General features: G+C 54.3%; 1 protein-coding gene across 2 annotated transcripts in view; it reads left to right on the top strand.

Moving 5' to 3' along the window:
* Positions 1-20285, top strand: part of GSG1L (GSG1 like) — a 201086-nt gene that overhangs the window by 166774 nt on the left and 14027 nt on the right. For both annotated transcript variants that reach the window (XM_030301417.2, XM_030301416.2), the window contains 2 exons: positions 254-365; positions 11236-11403. In XM_030301417.2, coding sequence (XP_030157277.1) covers positions 254-365; positions 11236-11403 — 280 coding nt within the window. The remainder of the gene's footprint in view (positions 1-253; positions 366-11235; positions 11404-20285) is intronic.

Raw genomic sequence — 20285 nt, 5'->3', positions numbered from 1 at the left:
AAAAGTCTGCCCGTCCGTGCAGATTTGACTCTGTGTCTCCCTTGTTTAATTTCTCCACGCCTTCCCTGTACCTTCTTGCTCAGACTCAAGCTCCTTGGCTGGCTTAGAAAACACCACCCTCTGGCTTCCCCGCTCTGGTCCTACCAACGGCCCTTCCCCTTCCATGCTGTCCCCCAGCACTGACAGGCCCACAGGACAAAGGTGGACAGAGCTCCACCTTGCTTCCTGACCTCTTGTTCTGCTCCCCCCACAGGCCTCCTGGGAATGGTCGCCCACATGATGTACACACAGGTGTTCCAGGTCACCGTGAGCCTCGGCCCTGAAGACTGGAGACCCCACTCCTGGGACTACGGATGGTCCTTCTGGTAAGTGGCCTTTGACCTTCAGACACCAGAGCCTCCACGCATGCTGGGCCTTCGGCAGCTCGGCCCAGGCGAGGGAGGAAGGGCAGAAGAGGGCAAGGGTAGCCCAGAGTGCACGGGGACTTTGAGACTCTAGATCTGGGGTTGGCAAACTATGGCCCATCCACTACGTGTTTTTATGCAGCCCTCAACTTAAGGATGGTTTTTACATATTCAGATGCTTGAAATCAATCAAAAGAAGACTAACACCCTGGAAATCATGTGCAATTTAAATTTCAGTGTCCATAAATAAAGTTTTATTGGGACAGAGCCACTCTCGTTATTCACGCGTTGTCTTGTGGCTGCTTTCACGCTACAATGGCAGAGCTGGGCGGTTGCAGGCGACAGTCAGTGGCCCACACAGCCTAAAATGTTCACCGCCCGGCCCTTTACAGAGTAAAGCTTCTGACCCCTGCCACACAGGCCGTTCTGGAAGGTGGAGGTGGAAGCTGACGAGTTGGGGGCGGTGGGGGTGGGGGGGCCTGGGAGGTCGGATAAGTTTTGTGTGCAAGAGCAACACAGAATCAGTAGACTCCCGAGCCAAGTAAACAAGGGGTGTGTGTTAGTTCGGGTGACCCAGAAGTCCAGTTGGGTCAGCTGGGGGGCCTCGGGTCACGACGGAAAAATCCGTTGTGACCCTCTGCGAATTTAACCCTGTCCCTGGGTGGGCTTTCCTCCTGGTGGTGAGAAAGCTCCCTCCTGGTGCTTCTTCCTTCACATACGGGGGAAGGGAGGGTTCCTCTTTCCCCAACGTTGACCAAAGTCCCCGGTCTCCCCCTGATGGGCCCAACTCAGGTCATCTTCTCTCTCCTGAATCATCACCACAGCTGAGGGAGGGCCAGGAGCATATTGGTTCTGCTTGCCCACGCTTACCTCTCGGGCGAGGAATGAGCCCAAAACTCTCCGGTGGTGAATGATCGGGATGGGTGCTGGGTGAGCATCTGCCCCAGGCACAGCTGGGTCCAGGTGCTCAGGTGATTTATCAGGAGCTCTCCCCGCCCCCTTGCCTGTCTCTGTTCCCTTTGTCCTTTGTCTTGTCTTCATTCACAAGCAGCCTTCCCTAAGCAAAGATGGTCACCATGCCCAGCTCTAGGCTTCCATTTTACAAACGTAGCAATACCAGCAGAGAGATGGGGCTTCTTTCCCATATTTCCCGCCAAAATCCTGGTTATGGCTGTCATTGGATTAGCTTAAGTCGTGTGCCCATCCCATGACCAATGATTTCGACCCTGATTGGTCTGGCCTGAGTCACAAGGTCCAGGCGGCGGGATTGGCCCCACCCAATCCCTTGGACAGAGACAGGAGGAGGAGCCTCCCCAGTGGAAAATTAGGGGTGAGGCGGGGTTATCAGAAGGAGGAAAGACAACGACCTCAGTTGTCCATTACACGAGGTATGCAGGCCTGCTTCTGGTGGCCGGGAACCACTTATCCACTCAGTCACTTTACATGCGTTTACCGATTGCTTACTCGGGGACAGAGCAAGCACAGAGCACAGAGGAGGGGTTGCTGACTCAGCTTCGGGCAGGGAGGGTCCTCTGGGGAGAATGTGATCGGGCAAAATGTGGAGAAGGGAATAAGACAATGTGCTGGGCAGAGGGGACAGGAGGTACAGAGACTTTGGAGGATCGTCAGAATGGAGTAGGAGTAGGGCTTCAAGTAAGAAGGACCCCCTTCCAGACCACTGGGGACTCTTGCTAATTTCACCCCTTCCCACCCTCTGTTTGGTTTCTGCTTTGCAAAGGCACGTGTCTTAAAGGGACCTTGACCCTCCCATCACCGTCCTTGATCCCTGTTAAGTGGAAGGCTCGCAGGGAAACCAGCTAAGGCTCTGGTGCCCCCTGTTGCCCTACACGTCCCTCCTTCTAGCAGCTGTCGCCTGAGCTCTTGACCTTGGACGGTGGTCACCTGAGCTAGAGAAGGGGGCAAAGGAAAGGAATGAACATTCTTGGGTGTGAGCACGTGTGTGACCGCCTGTGCCACGTATCGAGGCGTGGTATGTCACCATCGCCACGGCGCGGTGCGGTGGAAATTTTGTGGAGGGGAAACTGAGGCACAGGCAAACCTAAGTAACCCGTCCAAGCTCTCTCTGGCCACTGGGCGGCAGGGCTGGGATCTGAACCCGGGCAGTGTGGCCTCAGAGCCCACACTCCTAACCTCTGTATTCTGCCTCTGCGAGAACGGGGTGATACGTACACACTTCGTGGATGTGCGTGGCACGCTGTTTGACACACGGCAAGTGCTCTCAAACACCAGCCCTTCTAAAATTTTTTTTTTTAACATTTATTTATTTTTGAGACAGAGAGAGACAGAGCATGAACGGGGGAGGGGCAGAGAGAGAGGGAGACACAGCATCGGAAACAGGCTCCAGGCTCTGAGCCGTCAGCACAGAGCCCGACGCGGGGCTCGAACTCACGGACCGCGAGATCGTGACCTGAGCCGAAGTCGGACGCTTAACCGACCGAGCCACCCAGGCGCCCCAAACACCAGCCCTTCTAATGTTACCGATTTCCATATGAAATTTAACACACGCAAACCCCCCCCCCCCGCCGGGTTGCTCAGAAAGGTTGGGTCACTCACCCGGAGTCCCACCGCCTTAAGTAGCAATAGGATTCTAGAAGCCCCTGGCTCTCCGCCCTGGCACTCAGTGTCTCGAACGGGGCCTGCCGGTGTCGGCCATGGGAAGCTTTCCTTCCCTGGAAGCCAGGCCTCCTGCCCTGCTCCTGTTCCCTTGGGGCTGGCCTCATTCTCATCTGACTTACTTAAGGCCGGGGCCCAACGTGCGGTCCCTATTAGGGCTGATCCATTTCTTCTTGTCACCAAGGCCTGCAAGATGGATCAGCCCCATTTTTCGTCCCTTGCTTTTGGGGCCTCGCCAGGGCTGTGCAGCGTCATTGTGTCATTTCTCTTGTTTAATATGTGTGAGGCCGTTTGTCAAAATTCTGGCCCCAGCGCCTCCCCCATCCCCGCCCCAGGCACCAGGCGGGAGAGCAGCTTTGAGGCCAGACAGCGCCAGCCTCTGCCTCCCCGCCCAGCAGAGCGAGACAGGCCGCGGAGACTCGGGAGGTCGGGGATCAGAGATGCCCAGCTGATGTTGGGCACCGGCTTCTGGGAGGGACACGTGCCCAGGAAGGGGAAGGGTCCACGGTTGAGGGTCAGACGGCCTCGTTCACACCTTGCCGACATGCACTGCTGGGCCGCTGGGGGCAGGCACTGCGGAGGGGTGGTTGAAGGGCGGCCCCTGGGCTCAGACAGCTTGGGAGCAGATCCCCACTTTGACCCTCACCAGCCGTGGACTCGCACCAGGTCCCTCCGCCTCCCCGTGCCTCAGTATCCTCAGCTGTAAAATGGGGAGATGGCCCGAGTCTGTTGGCAAGCAGTCTGTCAGTTTTCTGTGGATCTATAACACATCACCCTAAAATGTAGTGGCTTAAAATAAAAATGTGTTATTGTCTCTTATGGCTTAACGGGTTGCCTGGGCTTAGCTGGGTATTCCTTGCTCGGCGTCTTCCATGACGCTTTGGTGGGATGCTGGCCAGGGCTGGAGTCATCTGGGGCTTGGCTGGGCGGGGAGGGTCCAAGCTGGCCCCTCCCAGCACTGGCTGTGGGTGCTGGCTGGGGGCTGGGGGCTCAGCTAGGCTGTCAGCAGGACCAGCGTCTCCAGGCCGGTGGCCGGGCCCCTGCGGGGAGCAAGCATTCCGAGAGAGATCGGAGCAGAAGCTACAAGTTTATTTTATGACCTTGCCTCAGAAGTCACACTGTCGTTTCCGCTGCTTCTGTTGGTCAAGAGCAAGTGATGGGCCAGATTCGAGGAGAAGGGGCCCACACAAAGCATGAACCCCGGGAGGTGAGGCTCCCGGCGGGGGGGCATCCTTAGGGAGGGGCTGCAATGAGGACTATGTGAAATAACACGTGTGAGGTGCTTAGCACAGAGGATGTGCTCCACGCATGTTATTATTAAAGGCAAGCAACCCAGCGTCTCAAGTGATTCATCTCTCGAGTCGATAATACTAATGCATGCCTCACAGGGTCTCCATCCGCCCTGGATGCACCGCTCACATTTGCTCCCAGGACTTTAGTGTTCTCTTAGTATCCAGCCCTGGCCGTGACTTCCTGTCACTGCCCAGCTCGCTGCTTTGGCCGTGACAAAGCTTCAGAACCCCATCCTCACCCTGAGCCCGGAGCCCCTCCAGCCCTCCCACTTATTTGTTTTTTTTTTTTTTTCCAAAAAAACTCTCCCCTTAGCCCAGGGGCTGAACCCAGCCAGTAGACGTTTTGTGTGGCCTGCCACGATGTTCTAGTCGTATTTGCTTTTAACAGTCTAAAAAGGTAAACATTTTAGGCAAAACTCCAAGTTTTGGGCTTCTCTTGACCATTAGGGGCTATGTCCTTGCCTAACTGGCATTGCCACATGGCAGCCGGCGGCTGAAGCTGAGGGGTGGTTGCCCCCGTAGATGGGGCCCATGCTGTCCGGTTCACCCCTGTCCCCACCACTCCTTCTCGCCTCATACTTTCCTCACTTCACCATCCAGCTGAGTCTGTGGGAATGTGAGTTTGTGACCCCCACGTGGAACGTCAGCATGTCCGTTTTCCTGGCGATGGCGGGGAAGGGGAAAGCTAGTCACTCTGTGCTTCTGATTTCAATTTGATCAAAGTGGAGAAAGATAGAAAAAAGGCCCTTCCTACCACAACACACACAGTGGAACCCCAGTCCTGAGCATTTAGTCCGCAGACTGAGGGTAGGAGAGCATCGTGGAGTTGTAGCTTTATAAGAGCTAGAAGCCCAGAGAGGTTAAGCGATTTGGCACAGGTCACACAGCAAGAGAGCAGCAAGTTGGGCCAGGTCCCAGAGGGGTGGTGCCTCTCTGTTTGCTTCTGGGACCCCATCTGTGTGAAGTGTGATGGCCTCACTGCTACCCTCCTCCCTTCCTCCCCTTGCTCCCTTCCAGTCTCCACAACCCTGTGGAAACAGAAGGCTAGCCTCTTCCCTCTCTCTCAGGACCCTCGGCTGCCCTACCCTCTCTGCAGGCCTTAGCTGGCATTTCAGCAGATCGATCCCTTAGGGGTGGGGGGGTTCTGCTGCCATGACCATAGAAGAACCTTGGCCCCAAAGAACCACTGGGGAGGATGTGTTTGCTGGTGTCCCTGCTGAGAGGCTGTGTGGTCAGCAGGAAGCTCTCACTCTTTCTCCTGTCCCCCAAGGCAGGTTGTTCTTGCCTCCTTTTGTTTAACACCAAGGAGGGGAAGGAGAGGTGTGGCCACCCAAGGACGCCTGCTGGCCACGGCTGGACTGCCTGGGGCCCCAGAACCTGCCGTCATCAGCTCCTGGTCCCATCAGTTCTGGGGCACTGAGCGTGGCCTGGACCGAGCATTTGGGCACAATGACTCTGTGCCCGTCTGGCCTGAAAGAGAACTAGGGCTGCCCCCCTCAGTGGTCAGTTAACAGTCTTCCCACGGAGGAGGGCCTGGGGGACACTGCAAGGTGGCATCTATGCACCTCTGAATCAGCCCCCAGCATTCCCCTGCCCCTGCCCCCCCACAGCTCCCAGAGGACAGAGTGGTTGACAGTCACTCTGTCCACCCCATCACCCTCCCCTTTCCTCCCCACAGTGTCCACTCTGCTCTTGGCTCCAAAAAACCAGGCCAACCACCCACGTACCTCAGGCAGCAGCCCAGGGGTGCACCAGCTCAGAATTGCAAGCTGCAAACAGCAGGAAGTGTTCCAGTCCCGAGGTTTTCAAACAGTGTCCTGCGTGAGGGCCCAGAGGGGTCTTGGGATGAGGCACGGCAGGGAGGATGAGGCCCTGAGCCCCTCACCCACGTTAAAAGCAGGGCAGTATTTTTATAGCTGTTCAATCTCTATTTATTCATTCTGCAAATATTTGTTGAGCACCTGCTATGTGCCAGGCACTGTCCTTGGTGCTGAGCATATAGCCGGGAACAAAACAAAGCTCCTGTTTTCATGAAGCTGATGTTCTGGGGCGGGAGTGGGGGAGCTACTGCTTCTGGGATGATGGAATAGACATCCTTCTTCCTATTCCTCCTGCTAAGTCCCGGCTAGCACTCCTGGAACATTATACATAAAGCAGCATAAGAGGATGCTAAAAGGTAGACACGAGACAGCAGGCTGGCCAGGGACTGAGAGCATATTGGTGAGTACTTTTTGTCTAGCGCATCCCGATCTACAAATGAAGAAGTCAGCAAGCCAGCAATGCGAAAAGGCATGCACATGCGCATACACACACACACACACACACACACACACACACACACACCACGGAGTCTGCTTTCTATAGCCAAAGACCAGGAAAGGGGCAGCCTACCAAGACAGAAAGTTTAGCAATAACTGTATAGTGATACATAACAGACAAAAAAAACAACAACCCCAACAACTGTGGTTTGACTCCCACTCATGCCATGCCAAGCTTAGACTCCCCTCACCAGGCTATAAGGAGGCACCTAACTGCATGCCCCCTCACCTGCTGTGGTGGTGCCAGAGTAGGGAGCTGGGACTGTCACTTTGCTGGGAAAGTAACAAGCCCCACCCATCCCCAAGTGGCGGTGGAAATCCCACGGGGAGCCTGGACCTCACCTCCAGCAGGCAGTAACAGGACTGAACGTTTTCTCCCTAAGACTGGGAACGCCACTCTTCCTCAACATAGTGCTGGAATTTCTTGCTAGTGCAATAAAGCACGAAAAGTAAATAAAAGGCATACAGATTGGAAAGGAAGAAATAAACCAGACTTGTTTGCAGATGACAGGATTGTCTATGTAGAAAAGTCCAAGACATCTACCAAAACATGCCTAGACCTGATGTATAGGTTCAGTAGAGTCTCAGGATATGAGACAAACAATGTAAAAATCTATTATGTTTCCATAAACCGGCATTGAACAGTTGGACAACAAAACTAAAAATACAATACCATTTGCATTCAACACAGTGAACACTTCATCATCAATCTAGCAAAACATTTGTAGGCCTTCCATGGTGAAAACCACAAAATGCCAACGAAAGGAATCAGAGAAGATCCAAATGAGAGAGACAGCGTGTTTGTGGTGAAGACATCAGTTCTCCTCGAGTTAGTATACAGTTTCATGCAATTCCTGTGAAAATCTCAGCAAGATTTCTTGTAGGTATAGGTAAGATTATTTTAAAATTTATTAGGAAAGGCAAAGGAGCTAGAATAGCTAAAATAAGTTTGAAAAAGAAGGCTAAAAGTGGAAGGCTAAAATTGGGAAGTCTACCCAACTTCAAGACTTAATACATAGTTACGGTAGTCTAGATTGTGTGGTATTGGTGGAGGGGTAGACACACAGATCAATGGTGTGGAATAAGGAACCCCAAAATATGCCTCATTGATATTTGACAAAGATGCAGTTCCGTTCCATGGAGGGGGGAGTAGCCTTTTCAACAAATAGTGCAGGAGCTACTGGACAGTCATAGGTAAAAAAACAAAACAAAACAGAACAAAAAAGCACTCGATCTAAACTCCATGCCTTATCTAAAAATTAACTCAGAATGGATCATGGACCTACATATACATTGTGAAATGATAAAGTTTTTAGAAGAAAAAAATAGAAAATCTTTGAATCTAGACCTAGGCAAAGAGGTCTTAGATTTAATATCGATTGGATCAAAAACATAAAAGGAACATTTGATAAATTGGATTTCAGCAAAATTAAACACTTTTGCTCTGTGACAGACCTTGTTAAGAGGTTGAAAAGACAAGTTGCTGAGGAAGAAAAGACTTGTTAGCCTCCGCTCTGACAAAGGACTCGTAGCTAGGATCAATGAAAACACTCAAAACTCAAAAGGAAACAATAACAGCAGCAAAACAACTCGATTAAAAAGTGGGCAGGAAGACATGAACAGAGATTTTGCCAAAGAGGATAAACAGATGGCAAGTAAGCAACTGAAAAGATGTTCACCACCATTAGCCATTAGGAAAATGCAAATGGAAACCATGATGAGGTGTTACTACACATCTATCAGAATCGCTAAAATAAAAAAAAAAAGTGACAACATGAAATGCTGGTGCAGATGTGGAGAAACTCAGTGATATCAGGGAACAAATGGTTGATACATGCATCAGGGACAACTCTCCAGAGAATCAAACCAGGTAAAAAAGCCAATCCCCAAGATACATGCTGTGCAATTCCATTTATATAGCATTCTTAAAATGACAAGATTATAGAAATGAAGAACTGATTACTGGTTGCCAGAGTTTGGGAGGGGAGTGGGTGTGGCTGTAAAATGGCCACAGGAGAGATGATCGCGGTGATGGATGGAAATATTCTGTATCTCGATTGTATCCATGTCAATATGCTTGTACTATGTTTGCAAGATGTTACCATGAGGGAAACTGGGGAAAGCGTACATGGATGGATCTCTCTGCATGATTTCTTACAACTGCATGTGAATCTATAATTATCTCAAAATAGAAAGTTTCATTTAAAAACAAAGAATAATAAATAATAGGGGGGAGAAAAGCTACAGGGGAATTACAGGGTGTGGTGAGGGCTGAGAGGACACTGAACAGGGGTATGTGATAGAGACTCCTCCTCTCGTTGGGTCATCAGAGTTGGTAGTTGACCTGCTCCTAGACAAGACTAGAAATTCACTTTAAAACTAAGCTATGTAGAAGAAGGGAATGTATAAAAAATAATTGTATAAGAACTTGGGTTGCCAATGACAGAAACCCAATTCAAATTGGCTTAGGGGAAAAAAAATCTGATAAAGGAATTTGGGCACCCATAACTGAAAAATCCAGGGATAATGGCTTCAGCTCAAGGATCTAGCTCCTTTTCGTGGCTCTGCTTTGAGGCAACCTCATTAGCAGGTTGCATAGTGGCAAGGCAGGCCCCAGCAGCTCCAGGCTCAAATCCCACCCGTGTGGTACCCCAGGAGAAAGATGAGCCCTGTTTTCCAACAGCTTGAGCAAGAGTCCTGGGATCGGGTGTCACATGCCCATCCTTGAACCAATATCTGTGGCCAGAGGGAAGTGATGCCCTCATTGGCCAGGTGTTGGCCATGTGATCATGCCTAAAGGTTGGGGGGGGGGTGGTGGTGAGGCCAGCTCCATACAAACCACATGACCTGAGAAGAGGGGAGCACTGGTCCCTTAACAGAATGGTTGCTGGTCAGGCAAAACTAACCTATGTATCCTTGTGGAATCCCAGAAAAAGCCTGCTTCTTCATTTGCCATCATCATGCTTTTAATTTCCACCTGTCTAAACACGTACCGCACATTGAACTAGTCTTGAGTTTCATTGCTCAGAGGAGAGAGTATCTGATTGGACCAACTTCCCAGATGTTCAGCCCTCATCCAGTCATCTATGAACAGGGGGGCGGGGTCACCTACTGGACTCTTTGATGGACAAGGCCGTTCTAAGAGGGGCCAAGTGGACCCCATGCCTGTCTATTATAGCTACTCAGAGTTTCTGGGAGATCAAAATTAGCTCATTATCATGAAAGAACAAGGAATCCATTAATGGTTTTGGTGATAAGGTTCAGGTGATGATAGGGGATCCTTGGGAGAAAGGCTGAATCCGCATACTTCCCCTTGCTTTTCTTCTGGATGGCCAGGGGCTGACAAAGAGGGGAGCAGTGGGTGTGGGAGATGGGCTGCACTGACCTTGAGGAATGCGTGGTGGTCACGTTGAGAGACCCAATGGGTGGTGGGCAAAAGGGGAGACGGGATGCTCTGAGACAGGGCAGCAAAGCTGAACCCTTGATTTGGAGGAAACCAGTCATCAGGGCAGAGACTGGGGAGCAGGGACCGGGAGGCCTGACCGGTAGAACCAGGCTGGTACCCACTCCTGGTCAGAAGTAGGTGGGAGACCATTTCTAGAACGGACACTGGGTAAGAGACGCAGCAGCCTGGACAGCTGGTCTCCTAGCCCCGTGCCGCCCTTCCCTGCTTTCCAGTTGTCGGTAGGACAGATTCTCCAGCCCCGGCTGGCTCAGCATACACATCAGGTGCGTGTGGCCAAGAGTCCGCAGCTGTGCTTGGATGAAGTGGACAACAGAAAGCCACACGGGTCGTTATAACTTAATCTCTCAGGGGGAGAGTTTGGAGATGAAGTCAGATAGAAGTGGGTGGGTAGTAAGAAGGTTGAAAATAGCCATGGGAGTAACGACCGCAAGCTGTTCTTGAGTGCCCGCTGTATGCGCCAGGCACTGTTCTAAGACATTTGAATGGCTCATTTCCTTTAACCCTTGCAACCATGCTGTGAAGTGGTGCTGTTGATGTGTCCGTTGAAGTGATATGAGGAATAAGAGGCAGAGGGGTTAAGCATCTTGCCCAAAGCATGCATGAACAGAGGTAATTTAACCCCCATGGAACCCAGCTTTTCGGGTGTCTGCCCCCATCCCCTTTTCTATCATCAACTTCACCTAATCACGCTCTCCCTCACTCCAGCATCCCCAACCTCCTGCAGACCGGAGACTGTTCTCTACTGCCTCATGCCTCCACACCTTTGCGCACTCCCTTCCCTCTTCCTGGGATCCCCTTCCCTCTGGCAAAGGCTCACTCATCCTCCAAGACCCTGTGCAACACAAGCATCACTGTGTTCTGGTGACCTTCCCGGAGGCTGGCCCCCTTGGATAGAAGGCCTCGCCCTTTTCTTGCCTCCCAGTGATGAACTCTGTCGCGTCTGCATCAGTGCACAGACTGTGAGCGGGGCAGGGACCAAATCCTGTTCTGCTCTATGGCAGCACCTGCTCAGGTCTGGCCCAGAGGAGGCAGCTGTGCAGGAGGAGCGCTTGTCTGGTGGGTGGGGTTTCCTGTCCCCTGCCCACCCTCACCGTGGCACCTCTCTCCTCGTCTGTTGGCAGCCTGGCGTGGGGGTCCTTTACCTGCTGCATGGCAGCCTCCGTCACCACACTCAACTCCTACACCAAGACGGTCATTGAGTTCCGGCACAAGCGCAAGGTCTTTGAGCAGGGCCACCGGGAGGAGCCAACCTTCATAGACCCTGAGGCCATCAAGTACTTCCGGGAGAGGTCAGTACACATGGGGTTGCCTCTGGCCACCATTGGGAAGCCAAAGCCTGGGGCTCAGCCTCAGTGGCCACAGGGCTCCAGTCAAAAACTGGAGTGAGTGATCTGACAGAAGCATCCCTGGGCGGTTGTGGGGTAGAAGGGACGGTCTGGGTGAGGCAGAGTTTGGACCCCATTGCGTTGGAATTTCTGGGACATTTTGATGTTTTGTTGGACGTGAGGTTGCCTTGTGCTCAGAACCCAAGAAACTAAGGAGAAGAAAACTGAGTCTGAGAGTTTGCCATTTAGCCCATGCTTCTTAGAACCAAGATAAGGGTGCACAGAGAATGAACCCAGGTCCCCTTCTTGGGCTCTGTCACAGCATTAAGTGAAAAGAGGACCCAGCAGTGGGTTGTTTGTTGATGGCTGCTAGAGGAGGAGTCTCCTCAAGGTCAGGGACTGACCACCAGGCATCTGATCACCTGAGTCCTCAGAGTCCAGTTGGGAATAGAGGAAGTAACAATAAATGGTGAGTGTATGAATGGATGGATGAATGGATGGATGGTTGGGTGTATGTATGGTGGGTGGGTGGATGGACGGATGGATGGGAGGGTGGATGGATGGGTGGGTGGATGGGTGGATGGGTTGTTGGGTGTATGTATGTTTTGTTGGGTAGGTGGGTGGGTGGATGGATGGATGGATGGACGGGTGGACGGTGGAGTGGTGGTGCGGTGGATGGGTAGTTGGGTGTATGTATGTTTTGTTGGGTGGGTGGGTGGGTGGATGGATGGATGGATGGATGGGTGGATGGGTGGGTGGGTGGATGGATGGGTGGATGGGTTGTTGGGTGTATGTATGTATAGTGGGTGGGTGGGTGGATGGATGGATGGATGGATGGATGGACGGGTGGATGGGTGGATGGACGGGTGGATGGGTGGGTTGGTGGATGGATGGGTGGTTGGGTGTATGTATGCTTTGTTGGGTGGGTGTGTGGGTGGATGGATGGATGGGTGGGTGGGTGGGTGGGTGGATGGGTGGTTGGGTGTATGTATGTATGGGTGGGTGGGTGGGGGATGGATGGATGGATGGACAGGTGGATGGGTGGGTGGGTGGGTGGATGAGTGGTTGGGTTATGTATGTATGGTGGGTGGGTGGGTGGGTGGGTGGATGGATGGATGGATGGATGGACGGGTGGACGGGTGGGTGGGTGGATGGATGGGTGGATGGGTTGTTGGGTGTATGTATGTATGGTGGGTGGGTGGATGGATGGATGGATGGATGGACGGGTGGATGGGTGGGTGGGTGGGTGGATCTGTGGTTGGGTGTATGTATGCTTTGTTGGGTGGGTGTGTGGGTGGATGGGTGGATGGGTGGGTGGGTGGGTGGATGGGTTGTTGGGTGTATGTATGTATGGTGGGTGGGTGGATGGATGGATGGATGGATGGACGGGTGGATGGGTGGGTGGGTGGGTGGATGGGTGGTTGGGTGTATGTATGCTTTGTTGGGTGGGTGGATGGGTGGATGGGTGGGTGGGTGGGTGGATGGGTGGTTGGGTGTATGTATGTTTTGTCGGGTGGGTGGGTGGGTGGATGGGTGGTTTGGTGTATGTATGTTTTGTTAGGTGGGTGGATGGATGGATGGATGGATGGATGGATGGGTGGACAGGTGAACAGGTGGGTGGGTGGATGGATGGGTGGTTGGATGTATGTATGTTTTGTTGAGTGGGTGGGTGGGTGGATGGATGGATGGGTGGATGGGTGGGTGGTTGGGTGTATGTATGTATGGTGGGTGGGTGGGTGGATGGATGGATGGATGGATGGACGGACGGGTGGATGGGTGGGTGGGTGGGTGGATGGATGGATGCATGCATGGATGCATGAATGGATGGATGGATGGTGGATAATGAATGAGTGGAAGGTAGGCTAACTTTCTAGTTAGCGTATTTCCTGGGACCACCTCCTTAATAAACTACCTGTCAAATCCTTATCACAGGGTCTGCTTTTAGGAGAGCTGACTGGATGTGTAATAATGCCTCTCAGTGGCAGGGAACTGAAGGGTTGTCCGGAGTGATGACAGAGCCTGGGGAGGAAAAGGGGGAAGGAGGCTGCGGGGCTGGGCAGCATTGAGGAGCTGGACTCTCTGCGGGGCATTAGAAGGGCTTCAAGCCTAGGAGTCGCATGTAGAGGCACACACGGACCTGTCTCTCCTGTGCCACGTGGGTGTCCCTTCTGTCCCTTGAGCACTGCAAGCTCACACCCTTGGGGCCCTTCGCACTTGCTACGCCCTTGCTTAGAAGACTCAGCTGGCTGGGTCACTCAGGCCTCGGCTTGAATGCCGCCTGCTCAGAGAGGCCTTCCTTAATCACTCGGTCTAAATTTGCCCCACACACTCTGTTCTAGTCGCTGTTGTTTTCAGAGCACCTACACAATCTGACCTTATTCTGTTTGTCTGTTGGATAGTTTGCAGGCTGTGAGCTCCACGGCAGAAGGCCTTCGCTGTCATATTCCCCACTGTATTCCGAGCACCTGCAACTAGGCCAGGCCCCCTAGTAGGTGTTTATTAAATTGGTTTTTTCTTGGGGTCATAAACTGAATTCTTCTCTTGGGAGACCTCAGGCCTGGCTGTGCCTCACGCTCATTCAGCTCAAGCTTTATGATCACCAGGCGGATTTAGCTTCCCAGCACCCCCACGCCAAAGTCCCAGGTCAGGGGTCCAGTCCCGGGGCAGCTCAGCTGGGGCCAGGACGGGGGTCAGACTAACCAGGCATACAGGGCCGCCTTGCCCCCGGGCGTGGACAGAGCACACTCATTAGGAAGGTGGCAGTGACTGGCGTCTCACGGGACCCCCAGTAGGAGCTCAGGAAGCGTTTATAGCAGCCGTACAGCCCGATGTCTGAAACCGCCCCATTAACACTGCACCAGCTGCCGCCTCGGCCGTGGAAGAGCCCAGGGCACCCACGGCTAGCCCTGTTTTGCTGAGACAGAAGACAGTACCCCATCAGCAAGAAGTTGCCGTTTGCCAGTGCCCTGGTTGGAACGGTCCCTAACAGCTCAGGCCCCAGCAATGTGGGGGCAGATGAATGGGACCCAGCATATGTGCAGAATATCACTTTACGCGTTCATAACTTGAACATTATGCAGAGGTTCATCAAATTTTATTTCCCTTCCTCTCTGAGGAGAGCATTTCAGCTTAGCTGGGCTGTTCTAATTTTTTTTTTTTTTTTTTTTTTTTTTTTTTGGTGCCTTCCCCACTCAGAGCTCAGAGCACATGGATAGATCTCTGCACAGGTGGCTGCAAGTTGCCCAGCAGCAGCGGGGCTGACCTTCTGCAGTGGCCAGTGTCCTCAGAACTGCAGCCAGGGACAGGAGGGGGGAGGTCCCGGGGGCCCACCGTGCCTTTGCTTCCTCCTCCTTGGGGCTGGGGGGTGCTGTGGAAGGAGCAAGGGGTGGAAGGAAGACTCGATCTGCGTGCAGGCACGTTCCAGTCCTGTGGCTTCGCTGCTGTGTGACTTCGGGTAAGGCACTGAGCCTGTCTGGGCCAGTGTCCTCCGACCCCAAGCGGGAGAGCCCTGAGCCATCAGCAGCCTGGGAAGTCACACTTTGATACCCCAGGTGATGTGCTGGGTACGTTTTGTGTTTAGGCATCCATTTCGTCTGCTACTCATGTGAAACGTAAAGCTTGGTAATGATGAGTTTAGGATGATCGGCCTAGGAGACGGCATTTCAGATACTGGGAACCTAATAACCGTATGAATAACCACAGCAGACATATGGTGCATTGCCAAACACTCTTCTGTCTGCTCTAGATTGTGGCCTCCGTGAATTCCACAGCCCCTGTGTGAGGTAGTAGGTACTATTGTGTCCCATTTTATAGATGCAGAATCAAGGCACAGAGAGGTAAAGTGACTTGTCTCAGGTCACACAGCTGGTAAGTGCTAGAGCTGGGATTTGAAGCAGGCCACGGTCAGTCTCGTGAGGTGTGGCCTCTCAGGACTGGTCAGAAGCCTCTGCCTGACACTGAGGTGGGAGCTGGGTTTGCAGGGGTGAATGAGGGGAGTCTGCTGAGGGTCACAGGGTGAGAGTGGGGCTGGTGCCCTGGGAGAGGGTGCAGGGTCTCCCGGCCATCCCTGCCATTCCTGTCTGGGGGAGAGGCATTTGTGGATCCCCCTTCCTCCAGGCCTCTCCTGCTGTACCCCGGACTGAGGACAGTTTTAGAGGTTTTGAAATGCAGTGGGATGTGGAAGAAAGGTGTGTGTGTGTGTGTGTGTGTGTGTGTGCACACGTGTGCACATGTGCACACACATGCAGAGCAGAGCAGAGACTGGGGAGCCTCCCCCTGAGTCTGAACAGCCTCTCCTGCTCAGAGAAGTGTCTGGAATTAAGCTCTCCCAGTCACCCTGCCTCCCATCCCCGAGGAGGGCGTCTTAATGGGGCCTCATGAGGGGAGGGTCGGAAGCTGTTGAACGAAAGGTAAATATTTGCAGGCCCGGCTTTCTTGAATGCTTAATGTTGAGATCTGCTTTAACGACGCATGGAGGAGAGCCAGACCTGTTGGATTGGACTCCAGGAGGAATTCAGCTGCACTGAACAGACATCCCGCCTCCCTGGGGAAAGCCGCGGGGGTGGGAGAGAGAAAGTTCCGGGGCTTCCGGAGGGAGGACAGCTCCTGCTCCTCTGCTGGGGCCCTTCACCTTGCTCTGTGGCATGGCCCAGAGAAAGCCGGGAATGGTCTCTCTGGTGTCCACTGGGTCCTGGCACCTGGAACCTCAGGGGCCCGATAAGGTATCTGACCGACCCTCCCTAATAATTACGTTGCCGATCACAATGCAGGATTGTACTTCCTGTTGCGGGCGCTGTTTCTGGGCCTGGCCTGCACGTCCTCGTCGAACCCGGGCTGCACTCACTAAGAAATCCACCAGGGTGGAAATTGACGCCGCGGTTTACTGGCTGTGGGTCCGTCCCCAGCTGTGGGTCACCTCGCCTCCTGGAGCCTCAGTTTTCCTGGCTGGAAGATGGGCTGACACCTTCTTCGCACTTTTGAAGATTACGTGAGATGATGCAGCGGAGCATCTGTAACTAAACCAGGGCCCCCCTTTCCCCAGCCACACCCCTGCCAGAAACCTCCCTATACAGGGCAAGTAAGACACGCTCCCTGCCCGAGAAAGGGGCACAGCACGTGCTGTGCTCTTGGCGGCCGCTGGAGAACTCAGCAGAAAGACGTGCTTTGTTTGGCCCCCCGGGGTGGTTTCCACATTTTTCGATTTTGGCTGAGTTGTAAAAATCAGGAGAGCTCACGTTAAAACATCCAGGCGTTTGCTTCTCACGAGAAAGCGGAGGGTCTGGCCTCGCTGGGCCCCTGTTCTTGCGTGGTGTCTGTGGGCTGGAGGGAGGAGCAGGTGCCCCCGGGGAGTCCTCCGGGCTCTCCATCACCCGCCTTGCCCCTGCCTCGGCGTCTAGTGAGCACCCCAAGCATGGGGTCTCTTGGAGGTGACGGCAGGCCGAGGGCCTGGGCCCATCCCCGGGAGCTAGAAGATAGAAGGGCTTTCAGAGATGAGACCCTTGAGCCAAGTTTTGAAAGACACGTGCAGCGCTCAGCGGCCAGAGGGCGGTGGGTGAGAGAAGGCGTTCTCAGGCTCAGGCAGCAGCATGAGCAAAAGCTGGCGATGGGGTGGGGGGGGGGGGGCACACAAACGTATTTAGGAAAAGCTGAGCAGTTTGGTTGACTTAGGAGTGGGAGTTGGACGTGGATCCCCGATCTCTCTCCTCCTCCCACAGTGCGGGGGCGACAGTGTGGGCTGGGAGCCCTCCCCAGGCCTGGCTTCCCGGGGCCCAGCCCTCGCTGGTCCCTGGAGGCAGACACGGAGCAGCTAGATGCCAAGCCCGGGGGGGGGGGGTGCGGGGGGAGATGGGCCTGGGCATGAACGACTCCCACACCGTTGAGGGCCTGAGCCCCACTTTGCCCATCCCCCTGCCCGGTGCAGAGGGGGCTCTCTGCTTTCTGCTCTCCCGTCTGTTGTCGGGAAGCTCTCGGAAAGGTCTGTGTCCACTTCGTCATCTCTCTCTCACCGCACAGCCCCCTGCAGTCTGCCCTTTGCCCCCCCACCCCCACCCCAAACAGCTCCCAGGGGCCCTGACACTCAGCACGCACCCTCCTCCCTTGGCCCCACCTATTCCCCTCTCCCCTCCCCCCCCCGCCCCCGTTCTGTTAAATGGCAATGCTCCCAGGGCTCCTTCTAGGCCCTCTTCTGTCCTCAGTTGACGTGAGCCTCAGTGGCCGCACATGTGCCAGGACTCCCACACTCTTAGTCAACCCCAGACCGCCTCACTCCATATCCATCTGCCTCTTTGTTGCTGCTACTTCGGATTCTCAAAAGCACCTAAAATCAGCAGGGCCAGGACCGACTCACGATGGTCTCCTCCAAACCCGGTCTTCTGCCGCATCTCTCTGCCTCCTGGTCCGGCGTATTGGAGCCAGACCCCTGCGGGCCCTGCGTGGTCTTCCTGCATCTGGCCTCACCCCTGTCGTCAGCCCACCCCCTCCCCTTCTCTGCACTCCTAGTCTCCGGGCACCTCTGCCTAAAGCACTTTCTGCCTAAAGCACCTCTCCATTTCCCGATAGCTTCTCGCCATCACCTATGCGGCCACTGCCTAGCTTCACTGAGGACCCCGGTCCCCTTCCCCTGTGTGCAGCACCCCCTGGGCCCTCGCGGTCCCCCAGCCACATGGTTCCCCTGCCTGCAGGTAGCTGCCGGACTGCCATCCTCTCTGCCCGGAGTGCCCCCACTCTGCTGTGTCGAGGTCCAGCCTTCAGGTGGTGCCTCCAGCCTTGACCCTGAGCTGCACAAACCCCCATCTGTCCTGTAACAGCCCCGTGAACCGTCCCCCGCTGCACTCAGTTCTAAGCCCGCAGGTACTCAGCAAGGTCCACGGGGCAGGGACGCCCGTCCACTCGCCTGTTTTACCCCCCACCGGTCTGATGGGTAGAGCGTGCGGTTTCCCACTGTTTCCCTGGCTGAGCTGAACAGCACCCCGCCTCAGGTGTGCCCACCGCCCTGTAGGCCGACGGAGGGGCTTAGAGGGCACCACAGGGCCTCCAGAGCCCCCAAGAGGCCGTTGAAGGTGAGGTGGGGGTTCCACTTTGTGCTAGTGATTATTCGTTTTTTTTTCCTAAGTCGCAATTTCTCACCCATGTGGTTCTGAAAATAATCTCAAGGCACTCTTCTCTAGAGGTCTCACTTAAAACCCTAGTATCGGAGAGACTGGAGAGAAAAAAAAATTGTCAACTGCACGTAACCATCAGGGAAGGCATTGGCTACGTGGATATTTATCTTCTCCGTTATTTTCCAAATGTTTCTTTCGCATCATGATGATACCACTCACGAGATGGGAAGAGCAAAAAAAAAGGCATCATTTGGAAAAACTCATTTATTTCCCCCTATTTTGGAACGGCACTTTTGATAAGACGTTGTGGAATCTTAATTTCCCATTTGTGGTCATCGGTTTGCCGACGTTTCTTGTAATTCCAGCCTTTTATTCCAGTGCACATGGATCATTTCAGAATCACGGTGTCCTTTGTCCTCTGCGACTGTCCCCCGATATTTAGCCTCTGAGACCCATTCAGGCACGACATCCTCTCACCCGGCTGTTTCCGCGGCCAGCAGTGCGCCTTGCGCTTCCTCACTCGTTGTTGGGGTCCTTTGAAATCACCGTGTATTCTGGAGAGGAGCGTGACGCCCAGAAATGGGAGGTGGCCCCGTGGACACTGCAGGACCCCCGCCCGGCTCCACGATTAGGCCGCCGGTGCGTGAAAAGAAAGCTAAGCGCACAGATGGGCCCTTGAAGTGGAAAGCGATCGAAGGGGAGCGGGGAGCACATCTGGAAGGAACGGCCGCTCCCTGAACTCCCACGTGTTCTGCTAAATAACAGCCAGCTGGAGGGGACACGAGAAGCGGGAGGGAGCTGGCTAGGCTCCCCCCCTCAGCCCCCGGCGCCCTCCTGCCCCACCGGCACTGCTCCCAGCTCTTTGGTGATGCCCATGTGTAGCCAGGACTGTGGGGGGGACCCTGGAGGCCTGGTCCGCTGGGCCGCAGCCTAGGATGCAGAGGGCGACCGGAATGGAGCTTCGCGAAGCCCCACATGCGCCCAAAGCCAAGGGTCCGGCGACTGGCTCCTCAGATGTGATCCCAGGCCAACGGCGTCAGCCTCGCCTGGGAACCTGCTAGAATGCGGCATCTCAGACCCCGCCCCAGACCTGCCGAACCCTAATGTGCGTTTTAACCAGCCGCTCCGGTGACTGGTGGGCACTACTAAGTCCAGGAAACATGGGGGCCGGAGCACAGAGCAGAGGCGGCCCACGCGTGACTCAGGAGGCGGACGTGGCCAGGGGGTAAAGGAAGGCCCCGCACCCCAGCAGCACTCAGAGTGCGGCCCCCGAACCAGTGCCCATTTGCAGACATCCACAGTGACGTGAGGACAGGAGTTGAGGTCCAAGTTTGGAGGCTCTCGCAGAAAGTGGAGGTTGCCGGGGGCCTGGGTGGCTCAGTCGGTTGAGCATCCGACTCTTGATTCCGGCTCAGGTCACGATCCCGGCGTCGTGGAATCAAGCCCCGAGTCCAGCTCCACGCTGGCAGCACAGAGCCTGCTTGGGATTTTCTCTCCGTCTCCCTCTGCCCCTGCCCCCTGCTCGAGCATGCACAAGCTCTCTCAACAACAGGCAGGAAGGCAGGAAGGGGCTGCTGGGACACCCGAGCTTGCTCTTCGTATGTGGTTTTCCCATTTCATTTTCTAGTAACTCATTTTTACTGTATTTTATTTCAAAGAATTGGTCCAAGGTCGACTGAAGATTGAGGGGGGAAACGTACATACCAGTTCATACCTGGAAGTGGCTGGTGGCTCGGAAAAACAGAA

This window comes from Lynx canadensis, chromosome E3 (assembly GCF_007474595.2).
Source record: "Lynx canadensis isolate LIC74 chromosome E3, mLynCan4.pri.v2, whole genome shotgun sequence".
NCBI lineage: Eukaryota > Metazoa > Chordata > Mammalia > Carnivora > Felidae > Lynx > Lynx canadensis.
The sequence above is the reverse complement of the archived record's forward strand: the minus strand, read 5'-3'. Positions and strand labels throughout refer to the sequence as shown.